This window comes from Pundamilia nyererei, unplaced genomic scaffold, assembly GCF_000239375.1.
Source record: "Pundamilia nyererei isolate P.nyererei 1_Seehausen unplaced genomic scaffold, PunNye1.0 scaffold00035, whole genome shotgun sequence".
Classification (NCBI taxonomy): Eukaryota; Metazoa; Chordata; class Actinopteri; order Cichliformes; family Cichlidae; genus Pundamilia; species Pundamilia nyererei.
The window spans coordinates 1,077,369-1,103,859 of record NW_005187436.1 but is presented as its reverse complement, the minus strand read 5'-3'; the positions used below and the strand labels follow the sequence as shown (position 1 = coordinate 1,103,859).

The 26,491-nt window shown below is 40.2% G+C and overlaps 1 protein-coding gene across 9 annotated transcripts in view; it reads right to left on the bottom strand.

Annotated features, from left to right (window-relative positions):
* Positions 1-25,563, bottom strand: part of mef2aa (myocyte enhancer factor 2aa) — a 60,893-nt gene extending 35,330 nt beyond the window's left edge. For 6 of the 9 annotated variants that reach the window (XM_005729913.1, XM_005729914.1, XM_005729916.1 and 3 more), the window contains exons 1-2: positions 21,197-21,359; positions 3,652-3,866 (exon numbers count right to left, since the gene is read on the bottom strand). In XM_005729913.1, coding sequence (XP_005729970.1) covers positions 3,652-3,705 — 54 coding nt within the window. In that variant the 5' untranslated portion in view covers positions 3,706-3,866; positions 21,197-21,359. Of the gene's footprint in view, positions 1-3,651; positions 3,867-18,684; positions 18,823-19,637; positions 19,668-21,196; positions 21,360-25,296 lie in introns of those variants that run through there. The other 3 variants (XM_013910061.1, XM_013910059.1, XM_013910060.1) reach the window with 3 other exon arrangements.
* Positions 25,564-26,491: the final 928 nt, after the last annotated feature.

Below are 26,491 nucleotides of genomic sequence, written 5' to 3'. Positions count from 1 at the left end.
CCAAGATGACAAACAAGACATCTGGGACTGAGAGTGCAGCTGTGACTGGAGCATGGCAGGAGATGCCTGAGTCACTAACACCTTCAGAGGGGTGAGGAGCTAGCGGCCTTATTAGAACCTCATGTCACCTCTGACAGCCCCCATGGCAGACATGAGAGAGGGCTACAGAGACAGTGAAGTCTGGCACCAGCTGGCAGAGTGACCCAGGCCCTGTGGCTGCTGCCCTGGCTCCGCAGTGGCAGAGTGTGTGGGCTTAGGAGATGAGCCAGGGCCACTGTGACTGTCTGCCTGGATCAGCTCTCTCTGAGAGAGAGAACAGCCCGAGGAACCCTATGTGGACATTCGAAGGCACAATGGGCTAATCCAGTGGGTGGGATTGACCTTGAAACCTACAGTAGCTGTGACGGATCCTGTTTAGCGGAGACGATGACATGCAAGGTAACAAAATGTAAGTAGGTTTCCTGGAAATATCTCTAATCAATAACAAGAATGATGCATTTAACGGATAATTAATTTGTTCTGTTTATTGAAAACTGTAACTGAGAAAGTGTGTTGTGTTCAATATGCTCTAAGTAAACCTGCTGCCCTGTCTAAAACCAAGACGAGATCAGCTAATTAATGGACACAAGCACTATTTCCACTTTCCTTTTGGACTTTCACACACCAAACAATAAAGAGATGATGCAACAAATAACAGATTCATCTCAAAGTACAACCTGTCTGTAACGCTTTGTGCTACTTCATGCTTCTGCATCACAGTTTTAATAAATCCACGTATCATCTTAAACAAAGAAAACAGTGCAGATGCACTGGCTCTTAAGTTTAACACTTTTCTTCTGTTCTTTCCATTGTCTATTAACAAACTCTTTAAGTGTCAAAAATATTTATCAATTAAAAAAATATATAACAATGACTGCTCAGAACTTCAGGACTGAGTGAAAGCTGAAAAAGAGGCGCTATGTGCTGTGTTGCTCCCTGGAGAGTAAGTGAGAGAGAGTCTCTGCTTGCCTACAGGCATTTGACGTGCTGGAGCAAAATCCAAAATGAGCCACAGCAAGGGCAGGCAACCCTCCACCCAGCAGCAAAATCATCAAACTTTTAATGACTTGGACAATTACCCCCAGTGAGCCTGCTTAATGGCATCCAGAGGACGTCACTAGACACTGCTCACTAGGCCTCACCAACATGTACACTAACTTACGAGACTGATGCATACCTTGGCTTCTTCACTACTGTTCTCCCTATAGTTTCACAAAAATCACAGCTGCTTTGGGAAGAAGGTAAAACTCACTGAATTTGCTCAGTGCTCTTGGCCCTACTATTGTTATTTTGTAAAGAACATAAGTTCCAAACCTCTGAAGTCTGAAAGAATGACAACTTTCTATTGTTGAAGGCTAAATTTTCTTACTGGTCCGTCCAGTCTTCTAGAAACTCAAAGTAAAAGAGGAAAATATAAGAACCTTTCAATCTGCACATGATGCCTGTACCTGTCTGTGTCTCAAAAGGTAATAATTGCTGTGAATACATCAAATCAGAAGAATCGTGCAGGTTGTTATCTTGCATTCATTTGCAATCAGTAAAGTCGGTCTAGCTGATGACTCTACTGCTGCCATCATTTAGCCAAGCCATGGAACAGAAACTGGCTCTTTGCAGCTGTACAGTAACCATTATACGACCTCAGTTTGCTCCATGTCTCGTTCTCCAGTGCATCTCTGCCAGGTCAAACAGCAGAAAGCGGCACAAAAATACTCTACCCTACACATGATGTATTAAACAGTTACACATCAATTTGTCATACATGCACAACACACTTCATTAGAATATAAACCTACCTGCGAAGTTCACAGCTTGCACTACGCTGTAACTACTTACCGTCTCAGCCTGTGTCACACACAGTGTTATAAATCCTGAAGGGTTAACAACCCTCCTAAAACACTTGCAGAGACAATGCAAGGGAGCCCCTGTTGTCCTTACACAACATCCTCTATAGAAATACTGTCTAATTAGTCCACTTAAGGACCTCTTTCATTTCACTGTTACACTATGGAAAACTAACAGCAAAGATTTAAACTGTCTCCTGACAATGGGGAACATATGCTAATGGCTATTCCCCCTTGGTTAGGAGCACGCCCAAGGGAGATGGCACTGTGCGCTTCATGGCCCACGGAAAAAAAACGAGAGAGAAAAAAAAAAGCCACACGCATACATCACCTTATACCAAAGCTTTATTTTAGCACAGCCTATTGTCACAGCAGATTCTGTGCTGAGCCAGCTAAAACCAAACTAAATGCTAAATGTAAGCTGAAATGCCTGCATGCTACTGATAAACTTTCTCACAAATTATCCAGTCAGACATTTAAAATCTGATGCAAACACTAGACTTTGGAAGGCATGTTAATAATAAGCTCTTCAGCTTTACTTTCCCATAAAACAACACTGCAAAATGTGTCCCCTCACCGCCTCATATATGCAGTGCAAAGAATGGATCTTCTGAAGAGTTAACCTGCTCGCTTAGCAATCAGAAACCAACCTATTTTCATATAACTTTATGTTCTTTTTTTCCTTCATGTCACAGGTCACTGAATAGAGCTTGGATACCACCAACGAGCTTAGACCGATTCCCCTAATACCCCCCTATTTGGAACCCACCCAGAACCAGGTGTAGTGCTGATAATTGGCCCACACTGTGGAATTTTGTTTTGCACTTGACTGAACTGCTACCCTCACAGATAGAAACATAGTCAGAGTACCAACTGCATATTACCACATAATTAATCATGTTTAGCCGATGTTAACCAGATGCGTTCTATCTAGATACAGGAAACCTCTGTATCTGCATTAATTGGTATAATTTGTCAGAAACAGTGCACATGCTTCCTTAACTTAGCTCTTAAATCATAGGGAGCGTAGCTAAATAAGACATACCATTTCTGCTATAGATATCTGCACCTGTTATTCATGTTTCAAACAGACCCAGGCTGTTTTTTACTGTTTTGCTGTTTAGGAGTTTATATTTAACATGAGCAGACAGAGTGAATTCCAGCTCTTTCCCGCTTTGTGGCTAGTCGGGACCAGCGAGGCCAAGGCAAAGAAGGGTGCTGTGTGTCCTTCTGACCCACCCTACAAATGAGAGGGTGCTGTGGTGCAGTGGCTGCTCCTAATTACTACCAAACAGCTGCAAACACACAGGGCTACAGCAAAGGGCCCCAGCCATACTGCCGGGCCAGGGGACAAGCCCTACAGTGTGGGAAGGCCACAGGCAGCCCGCTGCACTTCTTGCAACACTCAGTTCACTCCCACGCCATGAGGCCCCCGCTGCGGCCCAGAGCTGCTGCTGCCTCATCAACTTCTCTGGTTGAAATTGCAGGGTGGCAAGGGAATCATGTCTGTAAATGCGACCGCACTGACAAAGAAATGTCATGGTCCCTGTTCAGCTGGCTGGGACTTTGGGGAGGGAGGTATGTCTGTTCAGATCTTTGCACACCATGACAGCTGCTGAACTTTTCCAAGAAGGAAAACAGAGAAAAACTGTAACCGTCAGATAGATACAGAGAAGCATGTAAAGATACAGAAGCATCTTTTAAAACAGTCTTAGATTAGACACAGACAAACATAGATATATAGATGAACTGTTATCTCTGTCCCACTCACCTGCCTGTTCCTTTCGTCCATGATCCTCGTGATCTGTATCTTCTTTCGCCCCATGGCTGTCTCCTTTCCTGGTTCTCTGACACCTCAACAATATCAGAATAACAACACTCGTTCTTCCTCCTCTCTCCTAGCACATTGTGGAAAAGTCTCTCTTCTTATATTGGCTCTCACACTTCTCAAGACACTCTTTGTTCTTCAGCAGACCACACCAGGATCTGAAAGAGGACCAAAAGAGAAAGAGAAAAACTGAAAGTTAATATGACACCCAACAACATCTCCCAAAGTACCAGAGGGTTCTGCATTTTGTACTCAAGCACATACAGAAACTATGAGACCTGAATAGCGTGCTGTTATCTCTTTGACTGCTTCAATTGTTCCACAGCTGAAATCACTGAAAGGCAAGTCTCCTTGACATTTATTGTGTTTTTTTCCAATTAGAAGCTCATATTTTGAAAGAACAGTTTGACATTTTGTTAGGTTTTATATTTTTCTGAAAAAGTTAAAATTAATACCAAAGCAGGTGGTGTTTTAAGTTAGAGAAGTGAATGGAAACTTTTGTCCAAAGGTGACAAACTACACCCCCCCCCCCCAGAACCTCTGAAGTACACCAATTAGCAAGTAATCTGTGCTAAGTCTATAAAAAGTTAAGAGTCAAGGGGAAAAAAAACAATTCAATATCTTATTAAGGGTTATTTGCTTGGTTATTTCTTGGCTGAGAGCACTACCTTCCTGGAGTCTCTGGTCGTTGCCTGGCAACTGGTTTCAACTGGTGTGACTAAGTGAGCTCTGAACTTGTAGGCAAATTTAGTTCCCTTCACAGAGATTCAGGTTAACCATTTCTCTATTTCCAGGCTTTGTAATAAGTTAGGTAAGATAACTAGAAACTAGTTGTTCATTTGACTTTGAGGAGAGGTATAAATTCTTCCACAAAGAAAGTGAAGAAGTGCATTTCTATAAATGCCAAACTTTTAGTATACTCACCTACTTTAAGTTAGCATTTGTCTTATGCTTACATTTAACACTATTTCACACATTTAACACAGAATGCAAGGTTTTTATTAAACAAAAACTTTTAGTCTCCCACCACCTGTACACATAGCCAGTTTTCAAAAGAAGATCATGCTGTCCCGAGAAGGCAAATTATGGACACTGTGTCCTCTTAGGAGAGGGACCATCTGGATTGTTACTCACACACAGTTAAAAGCAGGCATACACGATGCTAAAGGGAGCAGGTTGGGTTTGGCGGCTTTAACAGAGTAGTTGAACTCTATGCATGACACTCCCTTTCTCTAATTCTGGGTTTACAGAATGAAATGTACAGTAGTTCATTCTTCTTTTTTATCCCATAACGTTTATATTGGCTACATAAAAGTTATCAAGGGACACCAGTGACAGACTGGGATTAAATGATGCGCAATACATAGCATAACTAACGTTTTTGGTAACTGGCTTTGATAGCAGAGTTTTTCCTGAAACAAATTGATTTATTTGAAAAAAAACTGTACCTTCCTCAGCCAGTAATATTTTTTTTACGGTCTGAGCTTGGTTACACTGATGCCAGCTTTGCTGTTAAGATGATGAAGAGGGAGAGCATAGTTTGGTCTTACAATAGGGTGGTTGAAATCTCCAGGGTTATAGGATAAGCCAGAGGGATAAAAAGAATTTGGAATATATTCCCATATGAGCTTGTAACCTGGCCAGTGGTTCAGACCACAGTGTTCCCCAAGGAACATCTAACTCTGTCCTGTCTCTACTTCTCTGGAAGAAGAGATATAGCCCCCTCCCTGGAGGCACATCCATCACTTACACCCAGCAAATAGAAAATGTCCAAACAACTATATTTCCCCCATGAGTACAAATGTAGAAAGGTTAACAACTCGGGCCTTTAGATGCAGTCAGCAGTTGCGAGGTGAGGAAGCCAGGGGCCGATTTGGCAGTGAAAACGAAAATGACCAGTTGCAGTGGCACACAGTCATTATGGGTTACAGATGGACTGGCATTATGGTGTCTGGCTGTCTGAATCGGGGCTCCACTGTAGGCAAACTTGACTGAGATCACCTTGCTAACTTCCCACGCGTGGCTGTCTGAGCCAGGAAAGAAACTGTCTGAACCCCCACAAAGAATTTCCCCAAACCACATCACAACAGGCCAGGGAGAATGACAGTGCTCTTGTTCATTCAGCATTTTACACACAAACTAATGTTTGAATTAAAGGGAGCCCTGGGCAAAGGGTGTCTATTCCACTAAAGAAATACACTGGCCACCCTGAAGTTTAATATATTAGTATGGGAGACAACTGTAGCAATACAGTAGCTACACTGCCAAATTCAGTGACTTTACTTCTTTTAAAGTAAAATAAATGCGATTTTCAAGTTCAACACCAAACAAACAAGTTCAAAACTTGAAAGAAAAACTCACCACCCTGGTGCATTTTGCTCTTCCTCTGTGTTTGTTGTTAAGTTTTATCTGTGCAAGTGAATATGGTGTCAGTTTTGAGATGTTTTATCTAATCACTTGCCAAGGCTAGTCTGAACTGACCACTGGCCTGTTATTTCAGTGTGTGCATATGTGAATAGGTTCAGTGTAATGCGAGTATAAGCAGCGCGTACACATTCTTTCCTCCCGTTTTGCAGAGGAGCTGTCACCGGAGGACAGTTCAAGTCTAGAGGCATAATAGGCTGTGTCGTGACATTTTATCTTCCACAGATATGACATGACAAGCTGTGAGAGCCTTCAGACTGCAGGTGTGCCACACTCCAAACTTAGTGTCCATATTCATCACAAGTTAGCTAGCCACTTTAGATTTTGAATAACAAAACATTATTTTCAAGACTTGAACAACAGCAATCACTGATGTGTTACTGTGGTTATCACAATATACTTTGGCGTAGAATAAATAACGCAATTTCAACGTCCTGAAGTGAGTGGGATAATTCAGCTGGTCTTACCAACCGGATAAACATGTCAGAAGATGTTCAGATTACAAAGTAGAACAATGTCTGCACTGTAGCAAAGTGCGTGTTTCTGCGTGACACCCTTAACTTCTCGTGAGTGTTGGAATGGGACAGAGTATCTGTTTATGGCCTAAATCATGTGCTCTTTGTACAAGTGAGTGTGCATGTGCGTAGGAAACAGAGACATAGACAATAAACATAAAAGGAGAAAAGCACTGAACCAGAACCAGGATACCATATGAGGCTATGAGCCCACCTTAGAAAAAATGTACAGTATAGTCACGCAGCTGTCTCCTGTAAACTCACTGTCAACAGTAAAACCTCTTTCTTTCCAGCAGAGTGATTTAGTGGAAGTCTACTGGCAGCGATTTGAGTGTTTTAATTTGTGTAAAATTACCTTAAAATGATAACTGGGTTTTTGTTTTCTTACCTTCACTGCAAGTGGCCACTAAATAATACACATTGGTCCTTTACCAGCTGCAAAAGGTTCCACTCAGTAAATTATAAAACATTCTGTGGATAGTAGCAAAGTAGACGAAGAAGATGAAGTCACCTTGTTTGCACAAAGATGCATGGAAATGGATGAACGGTGTTGATAGTGACCAAGGTAAATGGATTAGCATCAAAGTTCCATATTAAATACACTTTTTTATTCCGCTTTGTTGATTTACAGCTAGAAGATCGCATGTTTAATACTACCACTTATTCTTCTCTGCCTTCTGCATGTGCTGCACAATAATCTGATTGGAAGATAGTGCAAGGTTTCCAGTTCTGTAAAACTAGAAATGACTCATGCGGCTCACTAATGTTAGCTTTAGTGTTAGTTTTTCCAGCATTACATTTTTTGCTCTTCTTGGCTGTCTGTCATTATGAGGTTGATGCATTGTAATGTTGCAGTTTCATAAAGACACTGCAGGAAACATTTCTACAAACCCACATATCTGAATGGCTGCCTCCACGTACAGAAACCATATCTACTGTGAATCCAACATTACCTCGAGCTTTTTCATGAAAAGCCACACATATACTAAATGATTTTGCATTTAGGAGAAGCTTTAGTTGGTGCACACAAAACAGCACATTGTATAACAACACTACATTACAAAGACCTTGATGTGACACACCTGGTCCACTTTGATATAAACCAATCCAGCACTTCTGAAAGATGCTTACCAAACATTTGTAACACATAAATCAATGTGCAAGAGAACATGTCACTGTAGCAACGGCCACAGTTTGACATAAAGTCAATATGGCATCCCCTACTATACCTGCTGTTAAACAAACATGCAGTTTTAGAATATGCCATGCCTATACAAGTGACTAAGCATTGCAGTTGTTTATTAACAGAGCCGCAGCGATCCTCTGTGATGAGGTGCGACACTGGTCAACTGACAAGAATGCTAGTCCTCCTCCTCCTCCCTTAAGACGGACCACTGAGACACTGGGAGGCTTGGTGACAGGTCTAGCCCTTTCACAATCAATAAAACATGCTCAATTCCCAGTGTAATTACTGGATCCAGCCTCCTCCCTCCCTCCTTGTAAGCCTGCGCTCATTCCACACAAAGTTGAACCATTACTCTCTCATCTGCTGCCCTATATAAAAGGTAACATAAAATTACATTTCTGTTGTGAGATGTACCTAATGAACAAAAAACGAGGCCAGCGCTATGCAGTTAGTCCGTAACGAAGCTTATAAACTACAAACTTTTTTTTTCACTCAACATCTCAAACGTCATAATATAATAAGAATTTGTCAAAGAAGATTTTGAAGATTCATCCTATGTGGCTTGTGTTAAAGACGTACCCACCATATGTAGCTATACGCAGCAAGCGCGCTTCAACTTCTTTGAAGGTGATGGACAGCAGCCAAAGTCTTAAGCATAGCCGTGACAGTTGCACTTCCTGTGCAAGGCAGAGTTAGCCTCAGTATCCTACCACAGGCCGTGGGCAGTCAAAACTTAACTTCCTGCCCCTCGACTTCCTGTTATTCAGGACCTTTCAAAGTGCCCCTCTGCGGGGGAGACAGAGGGAGCGGGGCAAGGCAGTGGGGAGGAAGAAAGGGAGGGACCACCTTGGGGATACCCTCCCTTCTGATCCTTCCCCTTATTATCATCCTGAATGTAAGTCGAAGACTAAACAACAGAGGCTCATCTCTCGTGGCTTTGCCCTGTCTGTTTACTGTGTTTACTGTAAGGATCATTACACAGGCCGGACGACGTGCACAGGATGCTTTTGGCCACTCACTTTACAATTAGCAGGCAGAGGCCTTTTCTAGTTATTCAAACACTCCAATGGTTACATAAGAATGAATCACGGTGCTCACAACTCAAGTTAATATATAAACAACATGATTAAGACAGAAGTACATTCCCGAGCATGCAACAGCCTCACGCGGTAATCTGATGTGCATTGACACACAGATTCTGTGAAATAATCCATGACGACGTTCTTAAGTGTATCAAACTCAAAGTGTCAACATTGTGGCTCGGTTATGATTAGCTTCTGGCAGACTGAAGACATAAAGCGAAGCGGCCTAAATCCACAGTTTTACCAATTTGTTTCAATGGCGCCTTGACACCAGCGCAGTAGGAAATGAACATCCACCTCTTTGTTCTCGCTTTAATCAGGAGGTGCTGTACCTGTAAATGGGGCTGTTGGCCTGAGGGGAGTGGAGGCAAGCCAGCCCTCTCACACTCTCTCCCTCTTCCCTTTTGTGAGAGTGCGCTTATCTCCCTCTCCAGCAGTGAAAGGCAGTATTGTGGCCCCAGCAGCATCACTAGTGTTAATGTCTCCTGATGCTAATCTGACACACGGCTGATCCTTTAACAACCACTTTCTCTATCCCCCCCCCCCCTTTTTTTGCCCTCCCCCTTCTTTCTTTTTTTTATTCTTTCATGCCATTTCTCATGATTTATTTTTCATCGTCTCTTTTTAATTCTCCCTTTCTTTAAACTCATGTTATACATTCCCTCACCTCAGTTTCCAAGGCAACTAATGAGACATAATTAACATGAGCTATCGCAAGGGCATGTGAGCAAAAAAGTGAAAAAGGAGGCTTTGAGAAATGTAGAGAGGTGGGGCAGTCTGCAAAACATGGACTTTCTGCAGCACTTCCCCTTCCTCTGTAAAGCATAGCTTGGGGGTGACATTTCTCACACAGGAGAGATTTGAATATCATTTCAAGGAAAGGCTAAAATGCTTATGATATGAACACCTTGAACGTGTTAAAAACTAAATTCATACAGTTTGCACTAAAGAAGATCCTGCAGGCCAAAACACTGAGACTGAAATCAGGAATGGCAAGTCTTTCATGGGTTGCTTACAGATTTAAGCACTGTTAGAATGTTTCTTGCCTTATTGCATTAGGTAATACGTTTCCCTACATATTAAATCAGTCTGAAGCTAATTCGATGAAGAAAGTATAAAAATGCATTGTTCAAAAGCAAACAGTGACCTGCATGTAGGGACAGTCACAAAGCCAGCAGTGAGTGCCTGCACTGAAATGGCAGCCAAGCAGACAGCGAGTGGTTAATCTGCCCTGATGACTGGAAGCTCAGTCCAACTCTCCAATGACCCAGCTGTAATCCCACAATGGATCAATGCAAGTTCAAACAATCCTCCATGCTGCTAGCACCTTGCTTGGGCTGGGGGATGGTGGTGTAAGACAGGGACCAGGAGACAGAAAGCTACTTATCACCTGCAAAATGACATCAAAAGGAAAGAGAGCCCCACAGGATGAACTTGTTCTCACTGAGAATACGCTTCACTGTGGGCTACAGCATACTGTATAGACGACTGAGTGGAAATGATGTCGCTCTTCAGATAAACACCAGACACGTATTCAATCTGCAAAATATGAATGACGATGAGTGGATATAACAACTTGTAACTGAAGGACATCATATGCTGACAACCTTAGCAGACAGACATCCTCCATCTCACTCTCGCAGTACTGTCAGGGGATGAGAGGACTATGCAAGGTGACTTTGACTAACTGCCTTGGGGTTTCGTGAGAAAACGCCATTGACATTACATTAATTTCATGTCTCTTTTTTAACTGACTTAGTGCCACGGAGGCCTGGAGAATAGAAAAAAAAAACCCCGAAACAGACATTTTGCTTTAGCTTCAAGGCATAGGCAGTAGGGATCTAGAGGCCAGGAAGACAACAGTGACAAATACGTGACATGATGTGATACCAACTTTTTCCTCATTATACGAGTAATTTAACAGAAGGATGAGACATTCAGTCAGCAGATCAGGATAAATGTTAGTCAGAAACTTTCCACTGCAGCTCACGTGTGTTTAGGTTTGACGGCAGTTTTTGCCAATGAAAGACAGACAGAAAGAAAACAACAGAGAGAGAGAGTGAGAAGGGAAGTGTGAGAGAGAAGACAGTATGACTGTGTTAACTATGTGGAAAGATGTAAGGGAAACAAGACTAAAAGAAGCACCCCGCACCCATCCCAACCCACCTCTGTGGTAGTGTGGTAGTGTGGTAGTGTGCGGCAGCTGCGTTGTAACATAATTACTGCTGGGACACTTCTATTCCCAATGATCCATTTGCGTCAGTCAGGTTTTCAAGCCCAGCCAATGAATGGATTCTCAGTTTCTCAAGGATAAAGAGATGACCCTCACCTAACAGTTATATCCATTTCATGTAGAAAAGCTACTCTCCTCCTCAAGGTAAATCCCTTGATGCATATTTGAGTCAAACTTTCATGAACATAGAAAATCATGATAACTTCTTCAATGCACAGACAGGATGATGAATTATATCTCATTAAAAATGGATGTGCTTGATGACATAGATATACAGTTAAGTTGCTATATTGTCCTGTTAGCATAAGGATTTGCCTCTAAAATATTACCATCACTATTAAGTTACAGAGCTCAACATTTTAGTTCCTGGCTTTCCATATCGTTATTTAATAAAACTTACCGACGTCCTGAAGCTCTCAGCAACTTGAAAAATGTGTTTAAACACTGAGATTAAAGGCTGCGTTAGCCCACGACCCAATGTTAGGTTTATGCCACAGCTACCTTATATTAATTGGCAATTACCAAAATCATTTTTTAATGTTTTAACGGTTAACCTGTATACGCAAGCTCTTTAATCAAAATTATATTTTTATGCTAAAATATATTTATTGTTGCTATTGTTACAATTTTACAAAAAAAGCTGGAAAAAATAGTAAAGTATATCATTATCTTTTGGTTAATTTGCAAATTACAATTATTTGCTTGTATTTCTAAACAGAAATATTAGTTTAATAGTTTTAGTGGTTGCATGTTATGCTTGATTTCTTTTTTGACTTCTCAGAAAAGTCCAGTGTGATGGTTTAAATGTTGGTTTAAAAATGTGAATTCAGTTAATCTAATGCAGTATTTTTGAATTTTAAACAAATTTTTGACACAGTTCCATGATATTTGTGTGTTCTAGATTTAATGACAGGTGGTCGAATAAACTTGTCTTGTTCTGCTTTTTGTTTTTTAATCTCCAACTTGAGAAATCATTAAGAAAAATTACTGTGCAAAGGCACTTTTTTCAATCAAGCAACCTGGAAATACCTTTAGGACTCACTGTCTATGCTTACATTTTAAGTTTCCATGCTAACCTGCTACTTTGGTGCAGGACTGATGGACTGACTTGCGCATTTAAAATTTATAAGTTTTGTTTGGAGGGAATATTTTACTTTCTTTTCTTGTTTGTTTCAGTATTAATATAGCTACTTTTTGGATTATTCATTTATTTATTTATTTGAGACGCCACAAATCACACAAAAGACTTAACTTTATGTCAAAACATTTTTTATGCTCTCTGGAAGAGACATTTTGATTTTTAACTTACTATTTGGTTAATTTTGTATTTGTTGTTTGGTCGAGTGTGTAGGACAGATAAACACTGGAACAGCCTGTAAATACAGTTATAGTTAAAAAACGAAGCCAGTTTCTCCCTCCCCACCATTGTCATTTTTTTTAATTTAAAAATTTTTTTTTCTGAACATAGGCTACTGCCTTTCTTTCTTTCTTTCTTTCTTTCTATTATAAGTCTGAGTAAAGAAATCGCTGCATTTGGGTGCACCTGAAGAGGCTGCATTTGCTCGCAGCTGCAAGATGGTGCCGTTAAAGCAGCGCTATTATTTTTTTTGTTGACTATTTCTTCTACATTCAACCAACATTATTAGCAAGCTTACTCATGGGTAAATAAATAAATCGCTCTTCTAAAAACGATTGGTGAAAGGCTCAGCCTGTCGTCAATAGTCAATAAATTTGTCCAATCGCCCAACCTTATCACAGTCCTTACAACTGTTTCTTTATAACCTTAAACCCTGAAAATGTGATATATATTTTTTACTGATAAAAATTGCATTATGTGGGAAATGTCCATACCAAGTGGCAGCTGTAGCTTTCTGGTAAGCAACATCTCATTGGTCCTTTTCTATGTGGTATACTTGCCTACCACTCTGTTATGAAATTCTAGTGTTTTATTTGTCTGTTACTGAGAACTAATTAGCAGGTATTTATCTGTGATCATAAAGGCTATGGATGTAGCTTGCAAAACAAGTTTGCTAGCATTGGCTGATAACTTAGCTCTCCCCCTTCTTTCATCTACATATAATCACTTCAGATGGCAACAGGCAGAAAAATTGGAGTCCAGAAACGAATGGGTTACACCCACTTTTTTACATGCAGTCTGTTCTCCAACCACCAAGACTGCTCTGTTGAAGTGGCACATTATGCGCCAAGTAGTGCTTCTGAAGAAAGCCGTACTACTGTACTACTGTTTAAAAGTATGTTAAACAGTAGTACAGATATTGACTCTGAGTCACAGTATGAGTTTTTATAACATATTTTCTTATTTGTATTTGCAGAGGCCAAGTGTTCAACTAGATTTTGGAATTTCTTTAGGCAACAGCATTTCCCATAGTATCACACCATGATTCAGCTTAAGAAACTTTTCAACTCCTGATGATTATTTATAATCAGCCAGTCGTGCTATGTTAAAGTCATGAAAAATTATGTCATCCTAAACACACTTGACATATTAACCTCTAACTGCTCAGCTCATATTAACTCTGTTAATACAGATTGTGTATCTGAGGAAAATCCCTCCATCACTATACTCCCTGTGACTTTGTATGAGCTTCAAAATATATCGTCTTAACATGACACATTAGCAATGAGGACATTATATAAACAAACACTTCCTGTGTTACCCCTTTGCTCTAACTGATGAAGTATTTTCAGTATTTCATTATTTTTGTTGCTTATTGCTCTGTTCACTGTGTTGCACACAAACACACATGGAATAATAAAAATTAATGCATGCATGCTCCTAGAGGTTTATAAATTTGCATAGAATTACAGTGTGGCTCTGTGGTCTGATTTGGTATGATGGCATGTGTCCATTTGCACGGTTGTCTATCATAAGATGGACTTCTCACCAGGGAACAATAATAATGCCAAACCCATAGGGAGCAATAGTCCCCCCCCCCAACCTACCAGTAAGCCTGTGAGCTGTGTTAAGTGTCATGGCAGCCTTTTGATGTTGCACAGACCGCAACTCAGAAATGGTAAACAGCAAAGATGAACCAAGATCTTCCTCCAGGGGGAATCCACAGTGTAAGGATATTAGGGACGTTATGCATAATGCGTCTCAGCAGCAGCGCATTTACCCAATCCCAACATGTCTTTTTTAAACACTGGGAACCGAGATTAGACACAGAACTTCTAGATATCCAATTCTCCACCAGCATTTGGAAATCCACATGAAGATTTTACTAAATAAAAAGCATGTTTTGGAACACATACATGGGGTCCATATTGTTTAGGGGTATGGTGACTGGGTGTCTTCGGAGAATGTCTGCTTTTAATGGGAAAAAAAATTAAAAAGCTCAGAATAAATATTTGATTTTCTCTTCCCATTTTTATCTTCCACTCGATGCCTCTTTCCCACAGTGTTCCATTACATAAAAGGTTTATGCAATCTGAGCAGTGAGGATGGCCATGAGTCATAACAACAGTGAAAAGGCTAGCTAAAGTAGCACTGATTTTTTTTTCTTATAATTTTATGTTATAGAATTGGTCTTTTAATGATCGCATGCAGACCTGTGATTCATGCATTTCATTTCATTTATATTACATTTAAAATAATGAAACTACTCACTCATCTCTCCGTACCACATGGCTGAGAGATGATGGAAGTGTGAGAGAAAAAAGTAGGTTTTGCTAAATCATTTTGTCATAGTGCTTCATGTTGTTAAGGCTCCTTTAGGTCACAGTGGGTGACAGTTTTCATTTTTAATAATCACTCACGTTATCACTTTGTTTTTGTGAATGACAGTAAACATCAGTTTTAATGAGGCTTTTCCTGAAAATGTGCAAGGCAGATCTGCCCATTCTAGTCTGATATGTATTGACATGAATGATTATCATTCACTGAGCAAATAATCAAATGGGTATTTCACGAGCTATAGCCTACAGTTTCTCCCAGATCAGATGATATGTGTTAGCTGTCACATGAACACTGTGTGCAAACATGCACAGAGAGAGACAGAGAAGGGGAAGACAGAAAGACCCCAAAGGCCTTCGCACAACTTGTCTCTCCAGGAAACAGAAAGATTCCTGGAGAGGCTCTGGCCCTGTGTCCCAGCTTCAAATAGCTAATTGCCTCAGGCCCTCTATCCCAGGGCCAGCGGCTCATGATGAATCCCGACCTCCCTAATCGCAATACCCGCTGTGAACACCTCTGTAAGCTGGACCAGTGACAGAGGTTCAGAGGAGGATTGAAACAAAGTAAAGAACAACCCAGTCTGACATGAATCCAGGATGGCAACAGCCAGTGGAAACACTACACTATTTTCACCTAGATCGGCAGCCCACAGCACACAGATGGAAAGTGGACTGGGAGAAAGGAAGAGGACAGACGGGCAGACGCACAAACAGCGGGCAGACTCAACACCTCACTCGCAATCACAGTCACACTATGAAGAGCTGGGATTTGGAGACTGGAGATGCAAAGACAATCATTTCTGAATGCCCTGGATTTAAAGGGACAAGTTTTGACTGAATTAAAATGCAAAAAAAGAAAGAAAAGAAGAAAACATGGCCTGACTATGTACAAGAAAGAAAAAGTAATATTTAATTTTCTGGATGATTTCAGAAGTAAAATGATATGTAACTATTGAACTCGGCCAGACTTGCACTTTAACTTAAGTGGGCAACATAAAAAAGACAATCTCATCATCCTGAATCTACAGAAAAACATACTCAGTGCACAATGGTTTGGAAACTCAAATGCATAACTCACTGCAATGTTCATGGTGCTATAGCTGTGCTCAAACAGTAGAGAGGAAGACAACTTTAAACTGTAAGTCAGAGCCCTGCGGTGAACCGGAGCAGCTTCCACAGAGCAGAGGGGGCTGGGGTCACTTCCTTTCCCTGTTCATATGGCTGATGTGTGCTGGAGAATAATAGGAGGAATCACATCCCCCCAGCTGTTCTAGTTCACAAAGCTTCTCAGACAGACAGAAAAACAAGGATATTACAGACAAGGCCTTCTTCCTGCAGATGAATTGGCCACAGGGCCGGTCCAGCTGCAGGAGATCCAACTGTTCCTTCCCAGAAGCTACTGAACTTTTAGTCAATGGGCTTTGTGTATGAGCTGTGACACCTAAGTCTCACAGCTGTAATGAATACACCAGCCATTGATAAACACTTTTTAATGCATTCGACTTTTATTTTTGGTAACCTAATGGACGGCTAGATTAAGTGGCTGTAACTGATGAATCAAAGAGCCTATATTAGCCCTCTCTAATAGCACAGTAAACACCTCCATCACTTAGACAACAGCAGACTTTGAAGAGAGTTTTACTTTGCACACAGTTCAATTGTTTGTCTGTTGATGAGGCTTCTACTTCATCGCCTCTATACAAAGACAGAGAAGTTAAATCTCCAGCGAGAGAGGCTTTTTAAGATCTACAGTAGAGCATGAGTAATTCAATACAGTGGGGTATATTAGCAATCATGGGAGATCTTTTGATCTAGTAAATTATATTATAATATATTCCTTTGATTTATGTGTTTTTCAAAAAGTCTCATTAAGATGCGGCTAAAATGCAACTCAGCAAAGACATGTCTTTCTTAACTTCAGCTTAGTTTTGTACGTGATATTGTTTAGCTACATCATTGACTAATATTAGGTCTCCATGCAGGACAACAAGATGAAAACAAGGTGAAAAATACTGACTGAAAGCACGGGACGCGCATGTTTTCGCTCTACGTCTTTTGAGTTTGGCTCACTCACTTCAGAAATGAAGCACAGTGTGATTCTGTGGTTTTTCGTGCAGTCCAGAAAGTCAAAGAGGCGAGGAGGCATCTTAAAGGTGTTAAATGATTTGACTTGTTAAAGTCATCACCTTTGCTCTAGCACATGCTTCCACAGTCTACCCTCCCAAACCACACCAACTGTGGAAGGCCAGTTTATGCTTAACACAGTAGCCACAACCCAAGAAACCAAGAAATTCTGAGTTTAAAAAAAAGCAATAGCATTATTTTTTTTAAAAACCATTAAGACTTGATTCTTCACCATTATAGTCTATAAGCTATAGTGCTTGCATTATGGATGCAAATAAACTGACAGGGTACAGTGGCAAAAGCAGGCTGACAGCATTACAGTGTGGCTCTGTGTGAGGATCTTCCTGCCGAGTCTCCTGTGTGGTCCAGGTTGCAGAGGTGAAGAGACCTCCAGCCAGGCCTTGTTTGAAAGAGCAGGAGAGACAGGAAAAGACGGTGCGGCCTTAAGCTGCTCTGCCCTGATCAGCAGCACATGTGCTGAGTGAGCCAAAAGGGTGGCTTACCACCAGAGGTCTCAGTCAAGGGCAGGACAGTTGAAAGGTCACTGCTAGCTGTCTTGCTATACAAACAGTACCTCAGTGAGTAATGCCTTCACCCTCTGAGCTGTTATAAAGCTTTAAAAAATACTAGAGATGATGAGCATAGTTTATAACTGTCAATTAAATATAAGCATTCAATCAAAGAGCTATGATTTTTTTAAAATAATTTTTCTAAATTATTTTATATTGTTTATTAGCGCCTTAGCACAAGTTTTGCCAGTGGGCTTTGTGATATCTTAATTAAATTTCGGTTTATTTTGTGTATTTTAATCAGTCAGATACTTCACGCAAGTTGCTGTTGTCAGTCACCCAGTGCTAGTTCATGCCCATATCAGTGGTTCACGGTCACAACACATGAATGTTCTGTCTTTAAAGTCAGGCACCGGCACTAACCAAAGACCCATAGTGCTCCCACAGTCCAGAATTTATCAGACATCTGATCTGATTAGCATCAACAAAATTAAAAGAAAACATGTAACTAAACATGAGTAATTATATGTATATATTTATAATAACAATTAATAGTCCATTGGGAGCAGTCTACAGTTAGCTGTAGCCTAAAACATTATCTCCCAGGCTCAAGATTCTGCATCCAACCTCCAGGTCTCACAGAGGAACGCTGGAATCTCCATGCTGATGATACAGCTCCAGTAAGGAGTTCCAACAAACAATGAATCACGCTAAGATGTTTTAGTTAGGAAGACTGATTATTGTTATGCATCTGACTCTTTTAAACATAGATATTAATTCAAGTTCTTGCAAAGAAAAAAAAGCATACCACAAATTTAAAAGAACGATAGCCGTGCAAAGAAGAAAAACAGAGAAAAGACAACTGTGCGTTAAAAAAAAGTGTCGCCTCAAGCTAATTGCCGTCAGTGAACAGACTCAGTATCTTGTAGCAAGTTTAACGGACCAAACCAACTCACACAGCTGGAGCGGTGTTGGGGGGGTGCTAGAGAACACAGTATAATGAGTTTAAAGTTAATAACTAGCCTGGTATAGACACAACTTCAAGGATTCACGAAATAAAACTAGGGATTCAAAACACAGACAGATAAATAACCATGCAAGAAATTTAAAATAAATATAGCAATCAAACTACACTGTATAATACTATAATAGCCATAAGGGCCTTAATTTTCTTAAGAAATCTGCAGCATAAAAGAACAGCTTGGCTTACCAAACAACCAGAGAAACACTATCCTCTTTAACGGGCCAAGAATGTTCAGCTTCTATCTCTTATTTTTTATTCAATGCATCCTTGGCTTTCAGCTCTCTGCTGTTTTGTCCTCCTTGAAAAAAAAATGTCCTGGGAGGAGGAGAGTGAAGGAGAAAAGACTTTCACTCAGTGATTCAGAGGCATCGTGTAAACGCCAGCATTCTCCTTCTGACAACCGGCGTTAATTGCAGATCCGACTCGCCCACACACTCCACATTTCTCCTGGAAGGAGAAGCTGAGACACTGAGATTGAAGTGGGATGAGGAGTGCAGTAAAAGATGCTGCAGCTGCCCATTCCTCGCACCGTCACCACCTCTCATTTCTCCCTTTCCACTGAGAACTTGTGCTGAGACGCAAACAAGCGCTTACGCACATTTACACAGGCATGCAGGGGCACACAAACATCCCATATAACAAGGCTAAAACAGTTACTAAACACTGGTAGTCATTGTGCAATACCAGCCATAACGATTAAATAAATACAGGACAAAACTCTCATATTATCAAAGCTTTCTGTGTGCTTGTCTAATGGACGCTATAGAACATTTGAGGTCTCTGAGGTTAGTGCAACAGTTCACAGCGCACGTGAGAAAGACATTTACGGCAGCCCTATCTGTGCCTTCATACTCATTCCTTTGACTAATACATGACATAAATTGTTAAAATGATATTCATTTCAGCACGATGAAAAAATCCCTCATCCACACATTAGACACAGGAGGTCACGTGATGTAGATCATGAGCAACAAGGCCCATTACTGGCGAGGCCTGGGGCAGCACAGAAGCTAATGACTGCAGATTGGAGGGTGCTTTAATGCTTTGCTTTAGAAATCACTGGCAACCAGCTGGTACGGTAACGTGCATGCTTTCAGAGTAGCGGTAGCACAAAAAGGACAGTGAGAAAATGCAAGTACCCTTTAATGCTGCTGTAACAACTCGTGCCCCTAGAAAAACAATGAAATTTGTCATTAGTTCAACCTGATAAGGGGGTAATATACTGTAAGCAGTAAAATAGTTACAACTGTGGTAAAGACAAAGTCACGTTTTATATATGCATGCAACATACAGAGGGGTTTTTTTTTCAACACGGCAAAACATAAGTTTGATTTTGCTGGGTTTTATCCACACAAAAGGCAGTTTATACGTTCAAATGTGAAGCACAACCAAATATTTTCCACACAGTAGATCCACTCATGAATGAGCTTATAAAATCAGGACAATTTCAAGTCTTATTTTCAGTTTCAACTGAATAAAAACTACTCCTTCTGTGCAATATTAATGAGCTATGCAGGGTGTAGCATACACTAGAAACATTTGAGAAGGTCAGGTTACCGTTGGCCATTTCCCACTCTGGCCAGGGGTTAAGGTCACCAGAGTGCCAGAGATTCAAAGAAACACCAGGCAGCAAAGGTTCTCTCGCACAATCTCCGCTGGCCAAAGATCCTTATGCAGCTTAACTTAAAGGTGCGATGCCCCTGTCACTATGCCTGTCACTTAAATGCATAAAATGTGTCACCTTCAAGTGAACTTATTAACCAGGGAGAAATCTTTAAGGTCAAAGATCATCTAAAATATCTCACATCAATTCACTTGATTGGGCACGCTTTGGCTGAGCATATTTCAGTTTTAACCAGTCGCATATCCCTTCATCTATTTCAACAAACTATGAAAATATATAGTACATATATGTATACATATACAATATAGGCAACTACCTCAGCTTTGACTTTTATCATGCCAATTGCTCTAATGAAAGAAAAAGTTTTTTATTCACGTTATAATGCTGTACATCTACAAATTAAAAAAATACCTGCATACATAAAATGTATTTTATTTTACTTTTTTTTTATTAAAGGAGGTTAGGTGTTTAAGGAAAACATACAATCTGCAGTAAACTCACGCCAGACAACTTTTTTATTACCACTGTCACCGTGTGAGCTCGCCTGATGTTGTCAGTGTGATGGCTCAACAGTGTTATTATATACACACTGATTACTATTTTCCCCCAGGAGACTCGCCCGTTTTACAAAGTATGGCTAATCATTTCACACTCTGGACAACAAGTCAGAATCTGTGTGAGTTTTAAGACTCACAATTGACAAACCGACCATGTAGTCGAGCTTCTAGTACAACTTATTACCGGCTTAGAGATGAGTCCTATAAAAGTTTTTAACAATTGACAGATATCAACAGCGCGCGCGTCTAGCTACACCCTCCCAAAATACGACACTTGGGTATTTTACGACACGGAAAGCGACTAATTACCAAGTGTGACTTATATTAAATGACGCCACTTTTTACGCTGTCTTCTCGCAAAAGCTACATGTTATTAGGATACGATAGATAGATGTCTCCTAATGTCTCCCAAATCCACACTCTACGTCTCCCTCTTGCGCTTTTCTACACTCACTCTCACTGTAGCTACAGTATCGCTGCCACACTCCGCAACATTGTTTCTATTTCCGTTACTCACCTTTACTCCCAAGTCAGTCGCTGTATATAGACACTCTATATCGGTGACTCCAGTGGATAAACGTAATTTCAGTTCACATTTACACGCTGACTGCTATTTTAGGGGGAGCTGACAAACTCAGAAAAGCCAGTCTCCCTCTTGTCAGTGAGACTCCTCCCCTCATCTGACGAACTGCCTCTGCCCCCCACTCCCTCCTTTCTCTCTCCCTCTCTCTCCACTCTCTCTCCACTATCTCTCTCACACACAGCGTCAAAACATGTAGAGAACAAGCTGTCTAAACAGTGTTTTGTTTTTAAACTTCAACATTCATGTGAGGTGAACATTAATCTATTTTGTGCTCATTTTCAGACATGGAACTACCCCCTCAAAAAATTGTACAAAATCAAAGAAAACAATTATAGAAGCATGTCCTCAATTCCTCTTCCTTTAAGGCGCATTTTTATTTAAAAAGCTACTTTTCCGAACTCACTGGCCTCGGCCTCATTACAAACTACATTTGACGTCATATCTCTAAGACAACAGCGATGGAATTCGGTTTGAAGGGCAGTTCCGTCGGCCGATGAAAACTCGCAGCGCCCCGTGAGCAGCTAATCGGAGCGGGAAGGCGGGACCTTCGTGACTCCCATACGGGCATGTCACGTGTATTTGCGGGGGTCATCGTCACAGGAGGTGTGGCTAGCAGGGGCTGTAGTGGCGAGTGGCCCGCCCCGCTGTTTATACTGGCGTTTGGAGGCAGGTGTCATTTTCTCTTGCAATTATGCGTTTATTATAGATTTGATAGACTTGATTCTGGAGCAAATTTACAAATGAGTGGCTATTACGATTAAATGTGGCAGTTTAAAGCTGTTTGAAGCTAACAGGGCTTTCTGGTTTGAAATGGAGCCTGAATAGAAGGACCCTTTTCTTCTATTTTAAATACGAACTTGGACTGTATTTACCAAGAAACTATTCTAGCTACAATTTACTTTATAGATTTATCGCATAAGATTTATTTCTTGATGTCTTACTACCCAACAGCAGGTTAACATAAACTCTGTCTTAACAAGGTACGCCAGGTTACGCCTCACACAAGTTAATTATTCATTTTAAAATAATTACATTTGTTAGCATAATAACCCTTTTCCCCTCCAAGATTAAAAACATAAATGAAAGAATGTCCTTGATATCCTTTTGTGGTTTTGCTGCTTTATTAAAGGATCCACTTCCTGAATCCTCAGTCTTTCTAAGAGTGAAACCCAGAAGTCTCACAAAAGTTTTACACATTAAACTACATTATCTATTTGTGAAGGAATAGAATCACTCTTTCATATACAATAGCTTTTTGGGTAGCACATTTTTATTAATATACAGCTGATAAAATCAATTTTAGATCACAAGGAGTAACCAAATTTTCAGTGTCTGAATGTTTTCACTTCCTCTAAATACTTTAGAAATGGTAGTCAGAGCAGCAATTTTGTATCTCTGCAAACACACTGTATGGTTTGATGGTGCTATGATGAAACATTTTATACTTATTCAGGACTGACGGAGAGGGTTTTGTACAAAGTTGATTAGTGTTTGTTTCGTCTGCGGTGCATTGTGTTATCTAAGTCACCAGTTAGTTTGAGCTGTAAAAAGAAAGGCTGTGTTTAGTGTTCCTGGGACCTCCTGATTCCTCATAAGTTTAAAGCAAGAAGTCAACATACCTTTAAAAAAAACTATTAAAACACAAAATGTCACAGCCTTGGAATAATTAGGCCAAGAAACAGCAAACTAACAGATTAAATGGCAAATCAGTTTACTTCATTCTATCATGGACTTGTGACCTGTCCACACTGTATCCTGGAATATGCTCCAACATCCCCCACCCCCCACCACCTTATTAAACTGAATTGGATCAGCACTAAAGAAACCCTGTCTTTCTCAAGACTTTTCTCAAGACTTCTCCCTCCGTGCCAAAAAAACAAAAAAAAAAAAAAGCCAAAGTGATGAAATTAAATTTTAGAATAAGTCCTTAAACAAAAAGGGAGTAATAATGTTTCCATTCTATCTACAGCTGTTGATTTACACTGCCCTACCATTTGATTCTGAAAATCATGCTAGCATTTTAAATCATAACATCATATTGCCAGGTAACGTACATTTCTGGTTGTTCTTTCGTGGGAGGCCATTTAATTATTATTTTTTGTGTGTTTCCCAAATTTACTATGTATTTATAAGCACCACATGACAGGGTTAGCAAGTTTTGTTTTGTTCTGTTTTGTTTGTTAAATATTGAAGTACTTTTAGTCTAATGAGCAATTCATGCAGTTGTTACACTTTGATGAAGTCATTGAAGCCTTTCCTGTAATTTCTGGATGGCTGAAAATTGTAGTCAATAGCAAAAAATGAATATTTTGCACCCAGCAGTGCTTATATTATAACAATGCTGGTGCGAGATCTATCTTTGAAAAGATTTTTCTTTTCTTTATCCAGACAGAGAAGAACATATACTTTGTGTACTTTAATAAGTATTATTATGTTGTCTGTGTGGTAAAAGTTCAACCCTCTTTGATATATTGTAGCATATAAAAGTGGTATAATATATTACATAATATATGATGTATGTTTTCAAAGTGACTGAATCTGTTAGCGACTCATGTGTAATGGTATTCTGTTATTAGAAGATTAGTACTACTACATTGTTAGTACAACAATATTACATCTCATAACCAAAACAAAAATCAGCATTGTTTCAGCTTTGTCGTGATCCTTTATGAGTTCCAGCTGGTTCTTATTAGGGTTCAACGATACACAAAATTCATGGTTCGGTTTGATACTTTGGTGTCACGGTTCGATATTTTTTCGATACAAACAAAATGTTCATGCCTTTTTAATTTGTCATTTATTAAAATTATAAATATATATTTTAACTCAAAAGTACAGTTTTTAAATTTAATGTTGCTGAAACAACAAAATAAAAAAAATTAATCGATCTGATCGAGAAATCACTCATCTTGGGAAAAGAGAGTTTATTACAGAGAAATGGCTCTTTCCAAAATAAAAGCTATACTATACGCTTCTTCTGGGGTATATTCTCAGCAGCATATTAAACATATCAGGTCCCCATAAGGAGACTCATGTGCTAACTGCTGTCTAAATGACTCGGGTAAAGTTTGTAGCATGTGTGCTTGTTGTTTTTGTCTACTTCCACTTTGCACTAGGATGATGTCGGTGTAAATGTGCTGTCATATTCGTTGTGTTCCCACTAGCGCTGTCAGCGTTAATCTCGTTAAAATGACATTAACGCCATAACGCGGCAAATCTCCGTTAACAAGTTGCCACGGATCACCCCGTGCGTGGGGCTGGACAGCGTCAACAGGTTAACAAGCTAACTGCGCTAACGCACTAGTTCCCACAGCTTGAGCATTGCGTGACACATCCGATATACTGTTTTACTTTTGTCCATGACGCACCAGGGTCATGCTTCACATGAAAACCAAGATAGTTCCAAACGCCAGATCTGAATGAGGGTGGGGGAGGTTCAGTTTCGGGTAGCGTTGAGGCAGTTGCCATGTTGCGACGAGCTTAGCTTCTGTCTTGCTAGCTTGTGCTGCGCTCAGTGGATCTGCACTCGACAGTGCAGCCTAGGCGGAGTAGGCGCAGATCCACTGAGCGCTCAACACAGACAGCATCGTCAGAAGAAAAGTTGATAAAACAAATAAAAAATGTTGTATTGTTCGATACATATGCGTACCGAACCAAAAGCACTGTATCGAACGGTTCAATATTGATACAAGTATCATTGCACCCCTAGTTCTTAAATATCTAAGTTCTAAGATATCACCTTAGCAGCACTTTTGCGTTAACGTGTGTTACCATCATCTCAAACTGAGGCTAGCAAAAAAGAACAAACAACAACAAAATCTTCTGCTATTAAGAATACAGAAGAACATCATTGTAGTGATCTGCATTACCTGTGTCAGTTTAATCCAATAAAAAGCAGTAGACTAATATATGAAAAGCTATGTGCAACCCATATTATCCTGGATGGGAGATAAAACTTAAAATGACATTAGCATCACATTTCGCTTCACATCCTGAGTGAGGACTTCAAGCCCTTTGTGACACCTGTGTCTTACCTGTTGTTCTACATGCGCCTTCACAGAACCTGCTGTTCCAATCTCCACCTTTCCTTCTGCAAGCATTGACTTTCCTTTTTTCTTCTTTCCGTTCTGCCCACAAGTCTTCTTTCTGCTGCTTTGTGTCACTCTACCCACTGATTTACCTCAAAGCCAGACCAGCTGGCTTTGGATGCTTCCCTCAGAGCCCTACGAGGCCCGTCTTCACACCCTGTTCTTTCTCTTGTCCCTTGGTCTCTCTGCCGGCACAGAGCAAGGGGCAGTGGTTTGAAGGGTAGGACCCCAGATGGACATAGACATGTCGGGCATGCATTATGTGATGGGGCTTGGCTCACGGCTCTCTAGACCAGCCACAGCTGTCAGTCATAGCTTCACAGATGAAGGTGTTGAGGACTTTTTTTTAAACCCCCTACTCTGTGAAAAGGATCATAAGAATAAAAAACTATTTTTTTCTAACACAAACGTTTTTTTAAAGAGTGAATGCTAATGTAGTTCATGAGAGAGTTTTTTTTTTTTTGAGTGAAACAAGTCACAAGTCACAATATTATACTCATATATCAAACGTTTGTTTGCCTTTATCAATTAAGCAGCTTTTTTTTTTACACATATGACACAGCAAGTGATGCATTTCAACCAGCTGAACGGACATGCCAAATAATGGTTTGTTCCAGCAGGGTTTTGATGCCGACAGCTGGCATTTCCAACTTACATTGCGCCAGACCACAAATAGACCCAGACACTCTCCAATTAAAAAATGCATGCAGCTAGCTTTATTAAGCCATACAAGTCAAGTCTGATCTATCTTATGATCGCGAGGAAAGAAATAGATGCTTGTGTTGTAAATGAGAAAAACACAAACAGAACTCAAAGTCACACAATTTCCTAAGACAGCAGTCAGACTACAAGGATCTAAAATAACATTTCATTATCTGAGGCTCATTAAAACAACAGTTCTAAAACCCCTCAACACTCCTCACCAATCACCGGTTCTCTCCTCGCTGCGCATTACACCTTAGTCATGGGACATGCACTGCTAAAAACTGTCATGCTGAATATCACTGATATAACTGAATAACTACACTTATAATGACTCTGATATATGAGTCAACCATTAGAAAAACAGTAGTATACCTTCTTAAATAACCACCAAATAAGTTTATTTATTAAATGTGAAAGTAACAGAGTTGCATAAGAT